This window comes from Salvelinus alpinus, chromosome 9, assembly GCF_045679555.1.
Source record: "Salvelinus alpinus chromosome 9, SLU_Salpinus.1, whole genome shotgun sequence".
NCBI classification, from domain to species: domain Eukaryota; kingdom Metazoa; phylum Chordata; class Actinopteri; order Salmoniformes; family Salmonidae; genus Salvelinus; species Salvelinus alpinus.
The window spans coordinates 64,614,136-64,638,105 of record NC_092094.1 but is presented as its reverse complement, the minus strand read 5'-3'; the positions used below and the strand labels follow the sequence as shown (position 1 = coordinate 64,638,105).

Genomic DNA, 23,970 nt, shown 5'->3' with positions numbered 1-23,970 from the left:
TCACTTGTGCGCGATGGGACAAGGACATCCCTGCCGGCCAAACCCTCCCTTAACGACGCTGGGCCAATTAACGACGCCGGTCGCAACAGAGCCTGGACTCAAACCCAGAATCTCTAGTGGCACAGCTAGCACTGCCTTGTGCCACTCAGGAGGCCTCTATTTGAACAACTTTAACCGCGATCCAAGAGAGACTCTTCAAAGCAAGTCTTGTGAGAAGGCTATCTGCCCAGTGTTGTCATCAGTCCCCTCTCAAGTAGTCCACCTTTTCACTGCTGTATTCAAATCAGGAGCAATCTGGCTGGTGGGGGGGACCTCTACCACTGAGGTCCAGTTCCATGGCATGGACAGTTCCACTGCTGACTATTAACTGAAGTACACAGTAGGAAATGGATTGAATGTTGCTCACGTTACTAGTTCTCAGTCACCATATTTGGCCGTGCTGATTTATTTACCAGTCAAATTATTTTGTTGATTACAATGCTGCCATCTAGGGGTAGCTATACAGTAAAGCGTATACATGTCCAATTATTTGTGATATTTTCTGAACGTGAAAGAATAAGACAGGGTTAGAGAAATACTTTTTTTCAAGTTTATTAGCTTTGTTTCAAAAGATTCCTTCATACAAATTAATCTCTCATCATACTTACAGAATCTCAAATATGCAGTACATCATACACATGGTAATGAACCTAGTACATTTATCATACATATGGAAATGGACATATAGTAGCTACATTTATAATGATTTCATCTTAACTATTAATACTCTGGATAGGACTCATAGCTCATTACAACATTAGAGATCATCTCTGGTGCAACATAGTGTAGTAGCCTAACAAAATGCAACTAGTGTGGTTTCGGGATATTCCCTAACAATGAACTGCATTTTGTTATTGAACCATATCATAAAATCAACATGACAATATTTAAAAAAAAGTAACATAACCAACAATGGACCGTTGCAGTTTTTCCAATGATATGTCATTGAATTCTTTCCCGTTTTGACAAGACATTAATAAACAGCCAAACACACATGATCTAATAACAGTATAAGAAATCACATCATGTTCCTGTCCAGTAATAACACATAACATATAAGGGTCGTTGGTAAAATGTCTGAAGTGAACAGGTAGTTATTTCTCCGGTGTGTGACTCTCGTCCTCTTCAGGGTTCTGAGTGGCTGCCTCTGGTCCACTCTGTGATTGGTCCGTGGAGATATGCTCTCGGCTCAGTGACGGCAGGAGGAGATATTCCAGCTCCTCAGCACTGATGGCCACTTTCTCAGGTACCAGCCAACGCTTTAGATGCTCCAGGGCACTGTGAAGAACAGATAGAAGTTATCACACATCCTTTCATTACAAAAAGAGGCAAAGTACTGGGTGACTTCAACCTCCCAATGCCTGACTTCGACTAATTTCTTTCCACCTCTTCTTTCCCCTCCTTGCCTCTTGACCTCACCCAGTCAGCTCCCTCTCACAAATCAGGTAATACGCTTGACCTCTACTATACTAGAGGCTGTTCGCCTACCAATCTCACTGCAACCCCCCTCCAGGTCTCAGATAACTACTTTGTTTATTTTTTATCTCACTCTCTCCTGCAATCCTACCCACTCAACCCCTACCCAGATGACCATGGACTTTCGCAATCTTCACTCTCTCTCTCATCTCTCCCTTCTGCTAAATCCTTCTCCTGCCTGTCTCCTGACTCTGCCGCTTCGAACCTACTCTCCTCCCTTACCGCCTCATTTGACTCAAACTGTCGCCTCCCCTCCTGCTCCGTGTCGGAGTGACTGCGTGATCACAGAACAGGGCATTACCTGAGTGACTGTGTGCTCTAAGAACAGGGCTGCGGGCAGCTGAGTGACAATGGAGGAAAAATAAACTTCTGAAGGACCTATCATCCTTCCTCTACCTTCTCTTCTGTCTCTGCTGCTAAAGCCACTTTCTATCATTATATTCCAAGCCTCTGCCTCCCCGGGAAACAATTTTCCCACCTCTTAATCCTACACTTACTCCCCCTCCCTGCGGACGAGATTGTCAACCACCTTGAAAAAAAGTTTGACGACATCCACTCCTCATACACTCAGCCTACTGAGTCCCCTGATCCCACTCACACATAACTACCCTACGCCTTGACTTCTTTCTCCCCTCTCTCTCCAGATGAAATCCTGCGAGTAGTGATGTCGTCGCCCGACAAACTACCCACTCCATCCCCTCTCCAAAGACCTTCTCCCATTCCCTCATCATCTCATACCTGACCACTGGCTGTGTCTCCTCTGACTTGAAGATGGCCAGAGTTGCTCCCCTCTTCAAGAAACCAACACTCAACCCCTCCGTCACTGCTCTCTGTGTCACGGAGGCTCTCCGCTCTGCCAAAGCTGACTCTCTCCTCTCGTTATCCTCCTATATCTATCCGTTACCTTAGACACGGAACCATCAGATCCTCCTCTCAGGCTCTGCAACTCCTGGATTGCATCCTACCTGGCAGGTCGCGCCTACCAAGTGGTGTGGAGAGGATCTGTATCTGCACCACGTGTTCTCACTGCTGGTGTCCCTTAGGGCTTGGTTCTAGGCCCTCTCCTCTTTTCTCTATACACCATGTCACTCAGCTTCGTCATATCCTCTCATGGTCTCTACTATCACTGCTATGTGGATGACACTCTAGCCACTTTTATAATGAAGAATTGATGTAATAAATGTATCACTAGCCACTTTAAACAATGCCACTTTATATACTGTTTACATACCTTACATTACGCATCTCATATGTATATACTGTACTCTATACCATCTCCTGTATCTTGCCTATGCCGTTCGGCCATCGCTCATTCATGTATTTTTATATACATATTCATTCCTTTACGCTTGTGTGTATAAGGTAGTTGTGAAATTGTTAGGTTAGATTACTTGTTAGATATTACTGCATGGTCGGAACTAGAAGCACAAGCATTTCACTACGCTCGCATTAACATCTGCTAACCATGTGTATGTGACAAATAAAATTTGATTTAACACTCAACTACTTTTCTCATTCCCCCCTCTGATACCCATGTAGCAACACACATCTCTGCATACCCTGCAGATATCTCAGCTTGGATGTCAGCCCACCACCTCAAGCTCAACCTTGACAAGAAGGAGCGGCTCCAAGACCTCACCATCATGGTCGACAACTCCACGGTGTTCCCCTCGCAGAGAGCAAATAACCTTGGCGTGACCCTGGACAACATCCTGTCGTTCTCTGCAAACATCAAAGCAGTGACTCGCTCCTGCAGGTTCATGGTCTACAACATCCGTAAAGTACAACCTTTCCTCACACAGGAAGCGGTGCTGGGCCTCCTCACTTGTGCCATCAAACACCTGCAACTTATCCAGAATGTTGCAGCCCATCTGGTGTTCAACCTTTGCAAGTTCTCCCATGTCACCTTGCTCCTCTGTACACTCCACTGGCTCCCAGTCAAAGCTTGGATCCACTACAAGATCATGGTGCTTGCCCACGGAGCAGCAAGGGGAACTGCACCTCCCTACCTTCAGGCTATGCTCAAACCCTACATCCCAATCCGAGCACTCCGTTCCGACACCTCTGGTCTCATCAGTCTTACTATCCCCCCTCAGTCCTACTAGCGGTGACTTCGCTGATAACTTCTGAGGAAAAATATACTTAGTATGACTGTGAAATGTGGTTGTCTCACCTAGCCATCTTAAGATGAATGCACTTGGGTAAGAGCGTCTGCTAAATTACTTCAATGTAAAAAAATGTAAAATGTTTATAACAGAACAATCCATGGGCCTGTAAGACTCTTTACAAGCTCAGCCTCCAAAGCTGTCCAGAGATAGTGGAGAAAGTTAATAGGCCTACTTCAAACAGCACAACAAATGATGCTCTTCAGCTCACCTCTGATCTAGTTCACCCTCCTGAAAGAGTTCTGAGCTCTGAGCGTCATGCAAGAATCTATCCCAGCATTCTTGTTTGGCCTGAGATAGGGAGCGCAGCATCTCCCTGGAAGTCACCTCAGTGCACTGGCCCTTTATTCTCTTCAGACGGTTCTCTGAAAGACAGGATTCATAATGAACTTCAATATTAATGCTAAGAACTATGGGATTAGGATTAATAGAACCTTGATTTACAGCTCTCTCACAATCATTCCAAATAGCCGTGTGAAAATGAGACAGAAGTGTGTTGCAAGGGGAGAATAGGATAGGTGGTGGGATCTTCTGTAACGATCGTTGTCGGAACGATGGTCGGACCAAGATGCAGCGTGATGATATGATAACCAGATAACCAGCACAAAACAAGAAAGAGTAACAAACGAAACGTACAGCTTTGTAGGGCTAAAGCTACAATACAAAATCAAGATCCCACACACAACAGGTGGCAAAAGGCTGCCTAAATATGATCCCCAACCAGAGACAACGATAGACAGCTGCCTCTGATTGGGAACCATATCAGGCCAACATAGAAAAGACAAAACTAGACTACCCACCCTAGTCACACTCTGACCTAACCAACATAGAGAATAAAAAGGCTCTCTAAGGTCAGGGCGTGACAGGAATCAATGCTATATATAGGCAGGCAATATGCTTAATAGGCAAACATAGATAACTAGTAATTATTGAATCACAAAGCATTACAGAAAATGCATACAGCATTCCTTACCTCTCAGTGTTAGGGTTTGCACAGCGACAACTTGTACAGCCTCAGGTTTCCTCAAAATCAGTCTCCACCAGTATCTCCCTGAGAAATATGGAAAGTGAAAGGCGATACCTAGTCACTTGCACAACTGAATGCATTCAACCAAAATGATGCACTCAACCAATGTAATTTTAGAGAATTTGGCAGTACGTCAAACCGCCCTCACAACCGCAGACCACGTGTGACCACGCCAGCCCCGAACCTCCACATTCGGCTTCTTCACCAGTGGGATTGTCTGAGTCCAGCCACCCGGACAGCTGATGAAACTGTGGGTTTGCACAACTGACGAATTTCTGCACACTCTCAGAAACCGTCTCAGGGAAGCTCATGTGCGAGCTCGTCCTCCTCAGCAGGGTCTTGACCTGATTAAAGTTTGGCGTCTTAACCGACTTCACTGGGCAAATGCTCACCTTCGATGGCCAGTGGCACGCTGGAGAAGTGTGCTCTTCACGGATGAATCCTGGTTTCAACTGCACCGGGCAGATGGCTGACTGTGGGCAAGCAGTTTGTTGATGTGAATGTTGTGAACAGAGAGCTCCATGGTGGCAGTGGGGTTATTGTATGGGCAGGCATAAGCTATGGACAACGAACACAATTGCATTTTATCAATGGCAATTTGAATGCACAGCGATACCATGACGAGATCCTGAGGTCCATTGTCGTGCCATTCATCCGCTGCCATCACCTCATGTTTCAGCATGATAATGCACAGCCCTATGACGCAAGGATCTGTATACAATTCCTGGAAGCTGAAAATGTCCCAGTGGTTCCATGGCCTGCATACTAACCAGACATGTCACCCATTGAGCATGTTTGGTATCCTCTTGATCGACATGTATGACAGCATGTTCCAGTTCCCGCCAATATCCAGCAACTTTGCACAGGGACAACATTACACAGGCCACAATCAACAGCTTGATCAACTCTGTGTGAAGGAGATGTGTTGCGCTACATGAAGCAAATGATGGTCACACCAGATACTGACTTGTTTCTGACCCACGCCCCTTCCTTTTTTTAAAGGTATCTGTGACCAACAGATGCATACATGTATTTCCAGTCATGTGAAATCCATAGATTAGGGCCTCATGAATGTGTTCCAATTGACTGATTTCCTTCATATGAACTGTAAGTCAGTAAAATCTTTGAAATTGCAGACCAAGTAAATGCTTCAGAGTTCAAGTAACAGACACATCTCGACATCAACTGGTCATAGGAGACTGAGTGAATCAGGCCTTTGTGGTAAAATTGCTGCAAAGAAACCACTACTAGTAGGGCGGCATGTTAGAGCGTTGAGCCAGAAACTGAAAGGTTGCTGGATCGAATCCCGAGCAGACAAGGTCAAAATCTGTTGTTTTTCCCCCAAGTTAACCCACTGTTCCTCAGGTGCTGTGGATGTTGATCATGGCAGCCCCTTGCACCTCTCTGATTCAGAGGCGTTGGGTTACATGCAGAAGACACATTTCAGTTGAATGTGTTCAACTGTACAACTGACTAGGTATCCCCCTTTCACCAATCATATTATTGGTTAGAATGATGGTTCTATACTGAATGTATGTGCTAGTCATTGCTAAACAATATGAGTAGTGTAGGTAGGGAATGAAGTGAACCTATAGGAGGGAGAGTTCTCCACGAGGCGGGTTGGGCATGAACTCACGGCATGCTGTTCAATGCTGAGCCATGCTGACTGACAAATGGCGTAGAAGTGATGCTGAGACTCTTTGAAATGTATCTCAAACAAACCAATGATTGCAAATTGTTAAAAGTAGTCCTTGTGCATAGAGTTGTATGGTTTGTTTCACTTTGAAATCATTGTTTTTTGTTTGACATACATTTTAAAGTAAAAAATCTGTGTCAGCATCACTCTGTTATCGAGGAATTGCCCTGCAGTTCGGGCCCACATTTTGTTATCACTTATTTGGCTAAATGATTAACCACAGTTTCCGCTTTTGATGCTGCAATCTTAAAATGGACTGCTACCTTGAATGCAACATTGAGATGTTAAAACATTTAAACTCCAACCTCTTTACCAGTGTCTATGGATTGTACAAGGATTTTAAATCTAATTCCATCTCCTGTAATGTTCTGCCCTCTCTATAGATTTTGCTGATGCCCGACAGTAAAAACCTGGAGATCTTTACTGGTTCTGAGGGAGGTGACGTGGCCACAAACGGTGCCTGGGACACCTCCCAGCGCTACCGCTGTCTAGAGAACAACCAGAGGGTGGTCAAGACATCTGCCGCAACTTCTGCTTTAGTGAGTCAGCTCTGCTGCACCTGGGAGCTAATGGTATGGCACGGCACTCCCAACAGTCATGTATACTCATGTATGTGGTTCTTAAAGCGTCAATCAGCAGCTGAAACAATAACAAAGCGTTCTCCTGGCCCCGGTTTCGTAAAAGCTGAGTGGCGGGGCTGGAGAAATGTAACCACTCTCAAATTCATAGAAAGAGCTATGGATGCAAGGACTGAACAATGCGCCTCCTAAAACCCCATTGGAGGAGACGACCCAAGGTTCCTAATCTAAGACCTTTTCCAATGGGTTTTGAGAAGGATGCACAAGGAAGTAAGGAGTTGAGATTAATTGGGACAGGGCTCATGTCATTGTTTTAGGTGGACTCTTATGTTGAATGATACATTTATTCTGTTTGCACTACAGGAGGTTGGTGCCACCTTAATTGGGAGGGACTGGCACGTGGTAAATGCACGTGGCACGTGGTATCAACAACATCAAACCCATGGAATGCATGGTGTTGTTTTGACTTCAGTCCTCCTTTGAATGCTGTGTGTACGGATTCAGTACTAAATGACAATCATCGAGTCCATCCTCACCTCCTCCATCACTGCAACGGATTGTCCGGTCTGCTGATAGCGTTGTTGGCTGCCACCTGCCCTCCATCGAGGTCCTGCATGACTCCAGGGCAAGGAAGCGTGCAGGAAAGATCATCGCCGACCCCTTCCACCCCCAGTTCCAACGATTCCCCTCTGGCAAATGGTGCAGGTCAATTGCGACCAGAACCTCCTGCCACCTGAACCATCCACCTAGTCCATGGACTTTGCACTATTCATCCAGACTATCCACTCTGCACATTCATCCCTAAACTGCACATTGCTCTTTGTGATACACAATTTCACTTATTTGTTTACATTTTAGTCATTTAGCACACTCTCTTATCCAGAACAACTAGATAAAAGTGCCTCATTTTTTCACATAGTTGGCTCGGGATTCAATCCCAGGATTCAATATTGGCTCCTGCCTGCAATTAGTGGACTCTAGTTTAATGGTGTTTGCTTGAGCTGACTGTCTGCATTCGTTTTGCTGGTCAAACAAGTAATAAGCTAGCTAAGTTTAGCAAGTAGATTTCACTCAAGGTATAGTATACCTATTGGAATGTATTTCCCAATACATCTGCTGGGTTTCCCAAGTTTTTTGGCGCTTACTGCTCAACCCAGCTAGCCAGGGTTGCCAGGTGAAGCTAACATTTCTAGCCCAATGACCACTCAAAACCAACACAAAAGGCCTGGAAACCAACCCCAATTTTTTTTCACATCAAGAGAGGAGTTGCCCTTTCTATCAACCCTTCTTCCAAAACGTTATCGAGCCAATTAAGAAGGAATATCTTAGTAACTTGTAATGACGTTAGAAGCTAAATTCGGGTTTCCTCAAAATAATAATTATCGCAAGCTATGACATTGCTTAAACATAGCAATCAAACAAGTTAAATCAACATCCATTGATGGAAAATGATCTGGCGAGTTTAATAGGGGCGAATTATCCTTTCTCTTGCCACATTCAAATTCCTTTATTACGCTATAAGGCACAAGAGGTATGTCATATGGCCAATATACTACGGCTAAGGGCTGTTCTTAAGCACGACGCAAAGCGGAGTGCCTGGATACAGCTGTTAGGCAGGTAGCCTATAGCCCCTGGTAGGCCTAAATCTCATTTCAGATAGTCTACTCCACAATATTTAAACTGAACGATTTAGTAGCTAGCTTAGTTCAAATTTATGAAAGAATAGCGAGGCGATTTCACAATAATAAGTGCTTGCGTTTCCCAATAGCCTGCTGGAATAGGCTACTGAGGATGGGGTCATAATGTTGTTAGTTCGTTCATCACTCCAGTGAAAGTGACCAATCTAAGGTTTCTAGACACGCACCCGCCTGTAAACCCACCCTCCCATCAGCCTGAAATCCAAACCCAAAGGTGCCAAGACTTGAGAGAGAGCAATTTGAGAAATTGAGAGATAATTGAATGCGTTTTTACACATTTGCTTACAGTTCTATATGTACTATTTTTTTTTTTAATTGGGGGGAATGTGACGATGTTCTTCTGCTCGCTCAAAGTCACAATTGCAAGATCTAAAGTTTAATTTGCGCTCTTGACTGACCTGTGCATTCGGGGGACCGGTCCTCTGCTAGCTCGACCATTTTCTTCTCTCTCGACTCAGTATTTGCAAGCGCAATAATGTTTCATCTTGCTCGCGCCCGTCATCTACTGCTCGTTCGACTTTTGGATTGGATTTGACACCATACATGCCTCCACATGGAAAAACAGGTAATCTGAATATTCGTCACTTTCAGCAGCGGATTGTTATTTTCAGGTCTCTCCAGAGATGTTCGATCGGGTTCAAGTCCGGGCTCTGGCTGGGCCACTCAAGGACATTCAGAGACTTGCTCTGAAGCCACTCCTGCATTGTCTTGGCTGTGTGCTTAGGGTTGTTGTCCTGTTGGAAGGTGAACATTTGCCCCAGTCTGAGGTCCTGAGCGCTCTGGAGCAGGTTTTCATCAATGATCTCTCTGTACCTTGCTCTGTTCATCTTTCCCTCGATCATCCCCACAGTATGATACTGCCACCACCATGCTTCACCGTAGAGATGGTGACAGGTTTCTTCCAGACGTGACGCTTGGCATTAAGGCCATAAGTTCAATCTTGGTTTCATCAGACCAGGGAATATTGTTTCTCTTAGTCTGACAGTCTTTTATGTCCCTTTTGGCAAACTCCAATTGGGCTGTCATATGCCTTTTACTGAGGAGTGACTTCCATCTGGCCATTCTACCAGAAAATCCTGATTGGTGGAGTGCTGCAGAGATGGTGGTGCTTCTGGAAGTTTCTCCCATCTCCACAGAGGAGCTCTGGAGCTCTGTCAAAGTGACCAACAGGTTTTTGGTCACCTCTCTGACCAAGGCCCTTCTCCTCCGATTGCTCAGTTTGGCCAGGCGGCCAGCTCTAGGAAGAGTCTTGGTGGTTCCAAACTTTTTCCATTTAAGAATTATGGAGGTCACTGTGTTCTTGGGGACCTTCAATGCTGAAGAAATGTTTTGGTACCCTTCCCCAGATCTGTACCTTGACACAATCCTGTCACAGAGCGCTATGGACAATTCTTTCGACCTCATGGCCTGATTTTTGCTATGACATGCACTGTCAGCTGTGGGACCTTATATAGACAGGTGTGTGCCTCTCCAAATCCTGTCCAAACAATTGAATTTACCACAGATGGGCTCCAATCAAGTTGTAAAAACATCTCAAGGTTGATCAATGGAAACATGATGCACCTGAGTGTCACACCCTGATTTGTTTCACCTGTCTTTGTGCTTGTCTCCACCCCCCTCCAGGTGTCGACAATTTTCCACATTATCCCCAGTGTATTTATACTACTGTTTGTGTGTCTGTTGCCAGTTCTTTTTGTGAAACCTACCAGTGGTTTTCCCCTTGCTCCTGTTTGTTCTAGTTCCTGTTTTCTAGTTTTTCCCGGTTTTGACCATTCTGCCTACCCTGACCCTGCCTGCCGTTCTGTACCTTGCCACACCACACTGGATTATAGACCCCTGCCTGCTCTGACACTGAGACTGCCTGCCGTTCTGGATCTTTTGCACCCTATCTGGATTGCTGACCTCTGCCTCCTCTTGACCTGTCGTTTTGCCTGCCCTGTACTAGTAATAAACTTTTGTTCATTCGATACTGTCTGCATCAGGGTCTTACCTGAAACGTGATACTGAGCTCAAAGGGTCTGAATACTTATGAAAATAATACATTTGCTAACATGCCTAAAAAACAGTTTTCACTTTGCCATTGTGGGGTATTGTGTGTAGATTGATGAGGAAAAACATTACTTTAATCAATTTTAGAATAAGGCTGTAACGTAACAAAATGTGGAAAAAGTTAATGGGTCTAAATATTTTCTGAATGCACTGTATGCCCACTAACAACTTCTGAGAGTGGGTGAAAGTTAAAGTGGCTTTTTTATAATCAGACTTTTTACATAAAAACATAAGTATGAGCTTGAAGTCCCATGCTGTTTTGCCAGGTGAAATTTGTTGAAATTATGGTCTTGATCACCTTCGCATGCCAGGGAACATCCCAGCTAGCCCATTTGGTTCCTTTTGTGGGAACGTATGTTTTTGGTTTGAAATTGGCTCTGAGAATGGAATTTATAGGTTATTGAATAACTTCCTTAAAACTCTCACTGAATGTTTCAATAAGACTTTTAATAACACTGCTAGCTTATTTTGGGTAAACTTTTTTGAACTCCAAGCACAGATAGGACACATAGAGAAAAAAATGTGCACCTATGATCTATCCATGGAATTAGTCCACTGCGCCACCAGGATGGAGCTAGTGTACAATGTTTTTACGCATACAAAGCTGTTCAGTTTAGTCTATTCAAACAGACCTAATTCCAAAAGAAACAATAACTCATTAATATCAGGTGTGGCCAATTAGTAGGCGCAGCAAACACACCTGAACATGTTAACAAGACAGAGGATAGAGAGAGTTTTGTTGATGCTGAGAACGGAATGCATATGTTTTAAAATCACTTTAGTAATATTCAGAGAATGTTCTAAGAATGTTTTCTTGTGGTTTTTATGTGAAGATGTCTTCATGTCCTGAGAATGGAATTAAGCTAATTCATGTTAATGTGTACAATAAAACATTTTTGAACCTTCCCAAAATATTGCCATGAACTGACAGAACAGAGAACCATACATTCTCTGAACGTTCTGAGAACATCACTGAAGTCAAACCATTTATAGAGAACCACATGGGAACTTGTGTGGAATGTTCCCACTGGGCACACACTGGTTGAATCATTTCAATGATTGGTCTATAAAAAAGTGGTAAGATGACTCAGATGCTAAGCTACAGGACTGTAGCTCTACGGCCTCCGACCGCAAGGCACTACAGAGGTTAGTACGTACAGTCCAGTACATCACGGAGGCCAAGCTTCCTGCCATCCAGGACCTCTATACCAGGTGGTGTCAGAGGAAGGCCCTAAACATTTTCAAAGTTCCAGCCACCCTAGTCATAGACTGTTCTCTCTGCTACCACACGGCAAGCTGTACAGGAGCGCCGGGTCTAGGTCCAAGAGGCTTCTAAACAGCTTCTACCCCCAAGCCAGAAGATCTAATCAAATGGCAACCCAGACTATTTGCATTGTCCCCTCCCCCCCTTTTCTACACTGCTGCTACTCTCTGTTATTATCTATGCATAGTCACTTTAATAACTCTACCTACATGTACATACAGTGAGGGAAAAAAGTATTTGATCCCCTGCTAAATTTTGTACAAAATCAGCAGGGGATCAAATACTTTTTTCCCTCACTGTATTACCTCAATTGACTCTGTACCGGTACCCCCGGTATGTAGCCTCGCTATTGATATTTTACTGCTGCACTTTAATTATTTGTTACTTTTATCTCTTACTTTTTTTGGCATTTTCTTAAAAATGCATTGTTGGTTTTGTAAGTAAGCATTTCACTGTAAGGTACCTGTTGTATTCGGCAAATGTGACAAATACAATTTGATTTGATTTATATCTGGCTGGCGCCGTGTTGTCTAGCTCCCCCTTACGTGAGAGATATCAATCACCCCCAGCTCGTGGCTTCAGCCAATCAGACTCTCCCCATGCACCCCACACTATGTTATGTATGTATGCTGTCTCCTTTACTTGTAGCTCTGTTTATGGTAACTTACCGTCATTTAAATGTATTCCTTGTTAGCAAACATGCTAGTCATTAGCCTACTCTACTATTTAATATATGCTAGCCAGTAAGGAGTGCCGTGGAAGTGGTGAGTGCTAGGCTACACAACCAGATGACACCAAACCCCCTGCAGAACTGGCAACCGCCTGTAAATGGGATTTGCTACAACAACATACTGGTCCACCATGATGGCCGTGAGGGACAGGACTTTTCATCGCGAATGCATTAAGGTAACAAAGTGGTACATGAAGCGTCCAAAGACACACCCTCGCTTGTCGTAGGCATAGGAGGCCATCAGGGGCACGCAGAAGATGCACATGACCAAATCGACCAGTGCCAAGTTGTCGATCAGGAAGTTGGTGGTGTTGTGTCTCTTTTTGTTGAGGCCAATGAGGAAAAGCAGTAGGAGGTTGCCAGAGCAGGTGACCAGGAACATCATGGAATAGAGAAGGATGAATATACTGTAACCTCACACGAACCATCCTGATCTCACGAGCTTACATTCTGTTTCGCTACACGACCAGATTCAAACCATTTGAGCCCCTCCCTCTCCCTCCACCATATGGATGGACAAATCAGCATCCTCTGATAAATTGTTTGGGTGGATTAGTTGATGACGACAATGAGAAGCAACAATTAGTTGATGACGACAACTGGGCGCTGAAGTTGAAAATCATGACAACAATAGCTGCTCTTGAGGAGGTTGATGTTGATGCTGAATTGTTGTGGATGAGGTTCACATCACATACAAATGGTGAATATAACTACATCATTTGACACGAAACAAGTTTGCGCTATGTTGAACATTAACTGGCCTCCTAGCTAGTTAACTCTCTAAAGTGATAGCTAGTAGTCCATAAGTAACAGACCTTCTCAAAGACAATAATCTAGCTAGCTATATGCCTTGCTCTAACCTAACATTACAACGCTACAGTAATGGACAATATGATGACTTCTGTTTGCAAGTCCATAACAACATATGTTATTATTATACTTTCTGATCTAGACTCTTATGCTGGATCTTATTTTCTTCAACCTGGGGAGACGGCGCAAAAGGGGAACCAGACTTCAGAGAAAACTCTTCCAAATTATATTTACCATTTGTATGTGATGTGAGCCTCATCCACAACCATCCCCATGAGGTTTTCCTGATACACTGTTGATACCAGTATATTTGTCACACATCTGATTCACCTGTCCTTGTTATTGTCTCCGCCCCCTCTAGGTGTTGCTTGTTTTCCACAGTGTATTTATCCCTGTGTTTCCTGTCTCTGTGCCAGTTTGTCTTGTATGTCCAAGTCAACCAGCATTTTTTCCCATTCTCCTGCTTTTGCTATTTCTCCTTTTTCTAGTCTTCCCGGTTTTGACCCTTGCCTGTTTCTAGACTCTGTACCTGCCTGCCTGACCATTCTGCCTGCCTTGACCTCAAGCCTGCCTGCCACTCTGTACCTCCTGGACTCTGATCTGGTTTTGAACTTTAGCCTGTCCACGACCATTCTCTTGCCTACTCCTTTTTGGATTATTAAACATCTAAGACTCCAACCATCTGCCTCCTGTGTCTGCATCTGGGTCTCGCCTTGAGTTATGATAATATTCCCCCACCTCAGCAACCAAGACTAGTACAGGCGCTTCTCGTTGTCATCATCAACTAAATCAACCCCACAGATTATCAGAGGATGTTGATTGGTCCGTCCATACGGTGGAGGGAGAGGGAGGGGCTCAAACGGTTTCAATCTGGATGTGGCCAGACTTTCCGTGTAGCGAAACAGAATGTAAGCTTGCGAGATCAGGATAGTTCGTACAAGGCTAGGATGAATAGGGACTTCAGGTCAAAAAGGAGGTCCAGCCCAGTGAAGGAGGAGGAAGAGAACAAGGAGTAGGCCAGGAGAGATGTGTTCTCCACCCAAGAATAGTTCAGAGAAAACTCCCTGTCAATCATTACTGTAACACAAAAAATAACAGGGAATACATAAGAGAAAACAACATACGAGCTAAATGGGACTACACTAAAGCAATGTAGGTCAGCAAAATGAGAATCAAAAAGGTGATGTTGCATTTTACACTTTAATTAATGTCAAGGGATACTTTGCCTGTCAAACCGCGTATTAACAATATTGTAATTGTGATATCTCATTCATTGTGTATCTCATCACCGCATTATAGACTTTCATTGATGAGACTATAGCCTGGAAAGGTTTAGAATCATATTAAATAGGCTAATTATCATCTTTACTTTGAAAAGTCTCAGGGTCTGATTCGTTCAATTAGAAAAAGGAATATCCAACCGGCGTAGGAAGCCGTCTTGAAGTCTGAGGGCACATCCCCTTCATTATCGACAAATCGTGCCGACAACATCAAAAGGACTTCCAGTTACTGTAGGTCTGAGCCCGACTACTCATGTGTAAGCTAAGTGATGCATCTGGCTATTGTTGGAATGATTGGCTTCGACTGCATCTTACTCCAAGACCTTTCTGAAGTCTATTTGGATGGGATTGACCTGAGCTGACAATGAAGTGCACTTTGTCCTGGACATCAGTCTAATGCATCACGTGGAATGGTGGTGATACATTAATTATACATTCCGCCCTCTATCCTTTGCTATCGTGGTTAGAGAGAACATGCTTTCCATAAAAAAATATGGAAATGTTCCATTCAAAACTCAACAGGTACATTCAATCATGTTGAAAGAAGAAGTGAGGGGATGGAGAGAGGGCAAGTTCTGAGTTAAGGGGAAAGCACAACAAACGGTATAAGCAAGTGTTCTGAATCTTATCTGGGCTATTAATTATTACGATTAAATCATGTTCAGATTTGACACGGATAGCCCACAATGTGCGTGTATTTAGGTCATTGTTAAACAGATTCTCCAAATGACAATAAGGGTCAATAATACAAGTAGGACAGCTCACGGTGCTCATAGATATGAGTCAATTAAACTGTATTCCCGAGCTTGGTGTTGAATAAACATGAGTCTTAAGTGGACCACAGGTAGACCTTGGTGTGCAAAACTTCCAGGATATTCATCACGTTAGCCTAATCTATTCTCAAAAAGACAGCGCAATATACAGCATCAGATAGGTCCAATAAATAATGAATGGAACTGTGAGGAGAACCGAATCATTCCTGATTTCATGAATATCAGGATTGTACAGGACTCAGAGTATGATATCTCAGAATGAATGAATATATGAATGAAGGAATAAAGGGATGGATGGGTGGATGGATGACTGAATGGTATTTGGTATTTCCCCATTAGCTGTTGCTAAAGCAGCAGCTACTCTTACAGGGGTCCACACAAAACATGAAACATGACATAAAGACAGAACATTAATAGACAAGAACAGCTCATGGACACAACTAAATCAAACATTTTAAAGCACACGTAGCCTACATATCAATACATACACACAAACTATCTAGGTCAAATAGGGGAGAGGTGTTGTGCCCTAAGGTATTGCTTTCTCAGTTTTTTTTTACCAGGTTTGCTGTTCATTTGAGCAATATGAGATGGAAGGGAGTTCCATGCAATAATAGGTCTATATAACACTGTACGCTTTCTTGAATTTGTTTTGGATTTGGGGACTGTGAAAAGACCCCTGGTGGCATGTCTGGTGGGGTAAGTGTGTGTGAGTCAGATCTGTGTGTAAGTTGACTATGATAAAACATTTGGAATTTTCAACACATGAATGTTTCTTATAAAAAGAAGAAGGGATGCAGTTAGTCTCTCCTCAACTCTTAGCCAAGAGAGACTGGCATGCATAGTATGTATAGCCCTCTGATTAAAATGAAGAGCAAGTTGTGCCTCTCTGTTCTGGGCCAGCTACAACTTAACTGGGTCTTTCCTTGCAGCACTCGACCACACGACTGGACAATAATCAAGTCAAGACAAAACTAGAGCCTGCACAACTTGCTTTTTGGAGTGTGGTGTCAAAAAAGCTGAGCATATTTTTAATTACAGACAGACCTCTCCCCATCTTTACAACGATTGAAGCTATATGTTTTGACCATGACAGTTTACAATCTAAGGTAACACCAAGTAATTTAGTCTCCTCAACTTGTTCAACAGCCAAAACATTCATTACCAGATTCAGCTGAGGTCTAGAACTTAGGGAATGATTTGTATCAAATACAATGCTCTTAGTTTTAGGGATGTTCATAACCAGTTTATTACTGGCCACCCATTCCAAAAAAGACTTCAACTCTTTGTTAACGGTTTCAGTGACTTCATTAGCTGTGGTTGCTGATGCGTATATGGTTGAATCATCAGCATACGTGGACACACATGCTTTGTTTAATGCCAGTGGCAGGTCATTGGTAAAAAATAGAAAAGAGTAGAGGGCCTAGAGAGCTGCCCTGTGGTATACCACACTTTACATGTTTGACATTAGAGAAGCTCCCATTAAAGAAAGCCCTCGGAGTTCTATTAGATAGATAGCTCTGAATCCACTATATGGCAGAGGTTGAAAAGCCAAAACACATATGTTTTCTCAACAACAGGTTATGGTCAATAATGTCAGGCTGCACTGAAATCTAACAGTACAGCTCCCACAATCTTCTTATTATAATTTTTTTTCAACCAATCATCAGTCATTTGTGTCAGTGCAGTATATGTTGAATGCCCTTCTCTATAAGCATGCTGAAAGTATGTTGTTAATTTGTTTACAGAGAAATAGCATTGTATTTGGTCAAACAACATTTTTTCCAACAGTTTGCTAAGAGCTGGCAGCAAGCTGAAAGGTCTGCTGTTAGAACCAGTAAAGACTGCTTTACCACTCTTGGATAGAGGAATGACTTTGGCTTCCCTCCAAGCCTGAGGACAAAGACTTTCCTCTAGGCTCAGATTATATACAGTATATGACAGATAGGAGTGGCTATAGAGTCAGCTACCATCCTCAGCTTTCCATCCAAGTTGTCAATGCCAGGAGGTTTGTCATTATTGATCGATAGCAATAATTTTCCACCTCACCCACACTAACTTTACAAAATTCAAACTTGCAAACTTTTCTTTCATTATCAGTTTTTTATGCATGAGTACGATGGCTAACTGTTATTTGTTGGCATTTCCTGCCTAAGTTTGCCCGCTTTGCCAATGACGTAATCATAAAAAATAATTGGCCCCATCAAATGATTTTATGTAAGTGAATGAAAAGTTTTACACCAGTAGCTCTTTCACCACCAGAGTTACTGTGCATGCATACTTGTCTGCTAACATAGCCACTTCTAGGAAGACTGTATAAATCATAAAGTCAATGCCTTTGGCAACTGTTCCATTGTGGATAAACTTTAGTGCCCATTCACCTGACTAATAAATTGTCTTAAATGTCACACATTTTAATCAGATTAAATGCAAATTAGATGTTTTCAGTATCATACTGTATAGTGATCTTGTATTAAATCAACTACACAGTCTGTAGTTTTAGCTTGAAATAACTGTATTCCAGCATGTTGATCATCTAGTATAAAATGTCATCATTCTATTATGCACAGCATGCACACTTAACACCAAAGACAAATAATAATTGAACTTACTTTGCAATCCACATGTTTTAGACAGCCTATATTCTCTAATTTCCCTTTGGAAATACACAAGCAACATTTATACACATTTGTTACAAAAATACATTGAACATGTACCTTTTTTGTATTTGAACAACTTTTTTTATGTTTATTTATAATTTTTTTACCCTGTTTTCATGGTATCTAATTGGTAGTTACAGTCTTGTCTGCAACTCCCCGACGAACTCAGGACAGGCAAAGGTCGAGAGCCGTGCATCCGCCGAAACACAACCCAACCACTGCTTCTTGACACAATGCCCACTTAACCCGGAAGCCAGCCACACCAATGTGTCAGAGGAAACACTGTGCACCTTGCGACTGTGTCAGCATGCACTGCGCCCGGCACGCCACAGGAGTCACTTGTGCGCGATGGGACAAGGACATCCCTGCCGGCCAAACCCTCCCTTAACGACGCTGGGCCAATTAACGACGCCGGTCGCAACAGAGCCTGGACTCAAACCCAGAATCTCTAGTGGCACAGCTAGCACTGCCTTGTGCCACTCAGGAGGCCTCTATTTGAACAACTTTAACCGCGATCCAAGAGAGACTCTTCAAAGCAAGTCTTGTGAGAAGGCTATCTGCCCAGTGTTGTCATCAGTCCCCTCTCAAGTAGTCCACCTTTTCACTGCTGTATTCAAATCAGGAGCAATCTGGCTGGTGGGGGGGACCTCTACCACTGAGGTCCAGTTCCATGGCATGGACAGTTCCACTGCTGACTATTAACTGAAGTACACAGTAGGAAATGGATTGAATGTTGCTCACGTTACTAGTTCTCAGTCACCATATTTGGCCGTGCTGATTTATTTACCAGTCAAATTATTTTGTTGATTACAATGCTGCCATCTAGGGGTAGCTATACAGTAAAGCGTATACATGTCCAATTATTTGTGATATTTTCTGAACGTGAAAGAATAAGACAGGGTTAGAGAAATACTTTTTTTCAAGTTTATTAGCTTTGTTTCAAAAGATTCCTTCATACAAATTAATCTCTCATCATACTTACAGAATCTCAAATATGCAGTACATCATACACATGGTAATGAACCTAGTACATTTATCATACATATGGAAATGGACATATAGTAGCTACATTTATAATGATTTCATCTTAACTATTAATACTCTGGATAGGACTCATAGCTCATTACAACATTAGAGATCATCTCTGGTGCAACATAGTGTAGTAGCCTAACAAAATGCAACTAGTGTGGTTTCGGGATATTCCCTAACAATGAACTGCATTTTGTTATTGAACCATATCATAAAATCAACATGACAATATTTAAAAAAAAGTAACATAACCAACAATGGACCGTTGCAGTTTTTCCAATGATATGTCATTGAATTCTTTCCCGTTTTGACAAGACATTAATAAACAGCCAAACACACGTGATCTAATAACAGTATAAGAAATCACATCATGTTCCTGTCCAGTAATAACACATAACATATAAGGGTCGTTGGTAAAATGTCTGAAGTGAACAGGTAGTTATTTCTCCGGTGTGTGACTCTCGTCCTCTTCAGGGTTCTGAGTGGCTGCCTCTGGTCCACTCTGTGATTGGTCCGTGGAGATATGCTCTCGGCTCAGTGACGGCAGGAGGAGATATTCCAGCTCCTCAGCACTGATGGCCACTTTCTCAGGTACCAGCCAACGCTTTAGATGCTCCAGGGCACTGTGAAGAACAGATAGAAGTTATCACACATCCTTTCATTACAAAAAGAGGCAAAGTACTGGGTGACTTCAACCTCCCAATGCCTGACTTCGACTAATTTCTTTCCACCTCTTCTTTCCCCTCCTTGCCTCTTGACCTCACCCAGTCAGCTCCCTCTCACAAATCAGGTAATACGCTTGACCTCTACTATACTAGAGGCTGTTCGCCTACCAATCTCACTGCAACCCCCCTCCAGGTCTCAGATAACTACTTTGTTTATTTTTATCTCACTCTCTCCTGCAATCCTACCCACTCAACCCCTACCCAGATGACCATGGACTTTCGCAATCTTCACTCTCTCTCTCATCTCTCCCTTCTGCTAAATCCTTCTCCTGCCTGTCTCCTGACTCTGCCGCTTCGAACCTACTCTCCTCCCTTACCGCCTCATTTGACTCAAACTGTCGCCTCCCCTCCTGCTCCGTGTCGGAGTGACTGCGTGATCACAGAACAGGGCATTACCTGAGTGACTGTGTGCTCTAAGAACAGGGCTGCGGGCAGCTGAGTGACAATGGAGGAAAAATAAACTTCTGAAGGACCTATCATCCTTCCTCTACCTTCTCTTCTGTCTCTGCTGCTAAAGCCACTTTCTATCATTATATTCCAAGCCTCTGCCTCCCCGGGAAACAATTTTCCCACCTCTTAATCCTACACTTACTCCCCCTCCCTGCGGACGAGATTGTCAACCACCTTGAAAAAAAGTTTGACGACATCCACTCCTCATACACTCAGCCTACTGAGTCCCCTGATCCCACTCACACATAACTACCCTACGCCTTGACTTCTTTCTCCCCTCTCTCTCCAGATGAAATCCTGCGAGTAGTGATGTCGTCGCCCGACAAACTACCCACTCCATCCCCTCTCCAAAGACCTTCTCCCATTCCCTCATCATCTCATACCTGACCACTGGCTGTGTCTCCTCTGACTTGAAGATGGCCAGAGTTGCTCCCCTCTTCAAGAAACCAACACTCAACCCCTCCGTCACTGCTCTCTGTGTCACGGAGGCTCTCCGCTCTGCCAAAGCTGACTCTCTCCTCTCGTTATCCTCCTATATCTATCCGTTACCTTAGACACGGAACCATCAGATCCTCCTCTCAGGCTCTGCAACTCCTGGATTGCATCCTACCTGGCAGGTCGCGCCTACCAAGTGGTGTGGAGAGGATCTGTATCTGCACCACGTGTTCTCACTGCTGGTGTCCCTTAGGGCTTGGTTCTAGGCCCTCTCCTCTTTTCTCTATACACCATGTCACTCAGCTTCGTCATATCCTCTCATGGTCTCTACTATCACTGCTATGTGGATGACACTCTAGCCACTTTTATAATGAAGAATTGATGTAATAAATGTATCACTAGCCACTTTAAACAATGCCACTTTATATACTGTTTACATACCTTACATTACGCATCTCATATGTATATACTGTACTCTATACCATCTCCTGTATCTTGCCTATGCCGTTCGGCCATCGCTCATTCATGTATTTTTATATACATATTCATTCCTTTACGCTTGTGTGTATAAGGTAGTTGTGAAATTGTTAGGTTAGATTACTTGTTAGATATTACTGCATGGTCGGAACTAGAAGCACAAGCATTTCACTACGCTCGCATTACCATCTGCTAACCATGTGTATGTGACAAATAAAATTTGATTTAACACTCAACTACTTTTCTCATTCCCCCCTCTGATACCCATGTAGCAACACACATCTCTGCATACCCTGCAGATATCTCAGCTTGGATGTCAGCCCACCACCTCAAGCTCAACCTTGACAAGAAGGAGCGGCTCCAAGACCTCACCATCATGGTCGACAACTCCACGGTGTTTCCCTCGCAGAGAGCAAATAACCTTGGCGTGACCCTGGACAACATCCTGTCGTTCTCTGCAAACATCAAAGCAGTGACTCGCTCCTGCAGGTTCATGGTCTACAACATCCGTAAAGTACAACCTTTCCTCACACAGGAAGCGGTGCTGGGCCTCCTCACTTGTGCCATCAAACACCTGCAACTTATCCAGAATGTTGCAGCCCATCTGGTGTTCAACCTTTGCAAGTTCTCCCATGTCACCTTGCTCCTCTGTACACTCCACTGGCTCCCAGTCAAAGCTTGGATCCACTACAAGATCATGGTGCTTGCCCACGGAGCAGCAAGGGGAACTGCACCTCCCTACCTTCAGGCTATGCTCAAACCCTACATCCCAATCCGAGCACTCCGTTCCGACACCTCTGGTCTCATCAGTCTTACTATCCCCCCTCAGTCCTACTAGCGGTGACTTCGCTGATAACTTCTGAGGAAAAATATACTTAGTATGACTGTGAAATGTGGTTGTCTCACCTAGCCATCTTAAGATGAATGCACTTGGGTAAGAGCGTCTGCTAAATTACTTCAATGTAAAAAAATGTAAAATGTTTATAACAGAACAATCCATGGGCCTGTAAGACTCTTTACAAGCTCAGCCTCCAAAGCTGTCCAGAGATAGTGGAGAAAGTTAATAGGCCTACTTCAAACAGCACAACAAATGATGCTCTTCAGCTCACCTCTGATCTAGTTCACCCTCCTGAAAGAGTTCTGAGCTCTGAGCGTCATGCAAGAATCTATCCCAGCATTCTTGTTTGGCCTGAGATAGGGAGCGCAGCATCTCCCTGGAAGTCACCTCAGTGCACTGGCCCTTTATTCTCTTCAGACGGTTCTCTGAAAGACAGGATTCATAATGAACTTCAATATTAATGCTAAGAACTATGGGATTAGGATTAATAGAACCTTGATTTACAGCTCTCTCACAATCATTCCAAATAGCCGTGTGAAAATGAGACAGAAGTGTGTTGCAAGGGGAGAATAGGATCAACCGTAAAATCCCACTGGGCACAGATGTCAATTCAACGTCTATTCCACGTTGGTTCAACGTAATTTCATTGAAATGCCATGAAAACAACATTGATTCAACCAGTGTGTGTGCCCAGTGGGATATGCATTTGGATACTTTCAAATTCATTCTAGCTCTATTTCTGGACATAACATTGATGCATGAGAGTTTTACACTACTGTTTACATGTACCCAACATCGAAACTGGAAAGAAGGCTGAGCCTCTAAAACTACAGTAAAGCAGACAGCTGTTGGGTGTGTAGGCTTTTGTTCCAGCCTAGCACTTACACAGGTGTTGGAGTTAAAGTCAAGGACCAGGGTTGAAGCCATCAAAAGGGCCATAGATAAGGGTGGAGGGCCACACATGACAGAAGTTTGATATTAGATTGACTTTACCTAAACTAGCAATATAGACATCGGAGTCTTCCATAGGTTCCCAGACGCTGTGAGAGGATGCACTCGTAGACATGCCATGAGATTGCAGGCCATTGCCAACATGTGAGGGTTGGAATGAATCTGTGAACAGTGTGGCATTATCCCCCTCTTGGCCTTGAGCTTCCTCCTGTACGTCAGGCAGGCTCGAGCAGATCTCTGACCACAGCTCCCCGCTGGACCGAGTCTCGTGACTCTCGAAATCTTCAATCATCTTCATGCAGATGCAGTCTGTCTGTGGTCTGTTGAGAAAAACATGTCAACAACTCTATGAACGGATAGCTAGCGCCAAAATCAATCCAGTGATAGCTAGCTTGAGCAATGCAATTAAGTTCAACTGTATACCAACTGCAAGGTCTTGGTAAACTTTTCAACAAATTAGAAATGAGCTGCTGTTTACAGCATTGAATGAGTGTTTCGACGTTATTTGTTAGTTTGCTAACCTTAGCTACCAAGTTGGCGCGTTAGCGTTAAATTAATCACATTGTCATTGGAATTTCAAAGGTATAGCTAAATGGTAGCTAAACGTTCACTCTGCTAAACATGTTATCTTGGTGTCTTACCTGTGAATAAAATGTAAAGCAACTAAACCGTATTTTCCAGGCAGTAGGACATAAACTTGATAACGTTAGCTAGCTAGCCTACTAGTGTAGCAGGAATCCTAAACAAAATACAAACACTCCTCCTTTGGCGTGTTTTAAGTGATCTGATTAGATGAGGTCACTGCCTGTCAAGTCATTCAT

At 43.5% G+C, this 23,970-nt stretch overlaps 1 protein-coding gene across 2 annotated transcripts; it reads right to left on the bottom strand.

The window, feature by feature from the left end:
* Positions 1-575: 575 nt before the first annotated feature.
* Positions 576-23,970, bottom strand: LOC139530469 (coiled-coil domain-containing protein 32-like). Of its 2 annotated transcripts, none has more exons than XM_071326930.1 (4): positions 23,791-23,935; positions 23,192-23,469; positions 3,892-4,045; positions 576-1,317 (listed from the first exon to the last, which is right to left on the bottom strand). In XM_071326930.1, exons 2-4 carry the CDS (start codon positions 23,445-23,447, stop codon positions 1,134-1,136), a joined length of 594 nt encoding a protein of 197 aa, XP_071183031.1. In that variant the 5' UTR covers positions 23,448-23,469; positions 23,791-23,935; the 3' UTR covers positions 576-1,133. The 2 variants fall into 2 exon arrangements, with proteins under 2 accessions (XP_071183031.1, XP_071183030.1); XM_071326929.1 differs by lacking the exons at positions 576-1,317; positions 3,892-4,045 and adding exons at positions 19,155-19,896; positions 22,470-22,623 and having other exon boundaries at positions 23,791-23,970.

Excerpts from the sequence above, each read along its gene's own strand:
- LOC139530469 (XM_071326929.1), bottom strand. The coding sequence starts at position 23,447 with ATGAAGATGATTGAAGATTTCGAGAGTCACGAGACTCGGTCCAGCGGG. Across the intron at positions 22,624-23,191 it reads TGTCTATATTGCTAGTTTAG|AGAACCGTCTGAAGAGAATA; the intron begins GTAAAGTCAATC and ends CCTGTCTTTCAG. Across the intron at positions 19,897-22,469 it reads GAGGGTGAACTAGATCAGAG|TGCCCTGGAGCATCTAAAGC; the intron begins GTGAGCTGAAGA and ends TGTTCTTCACAG.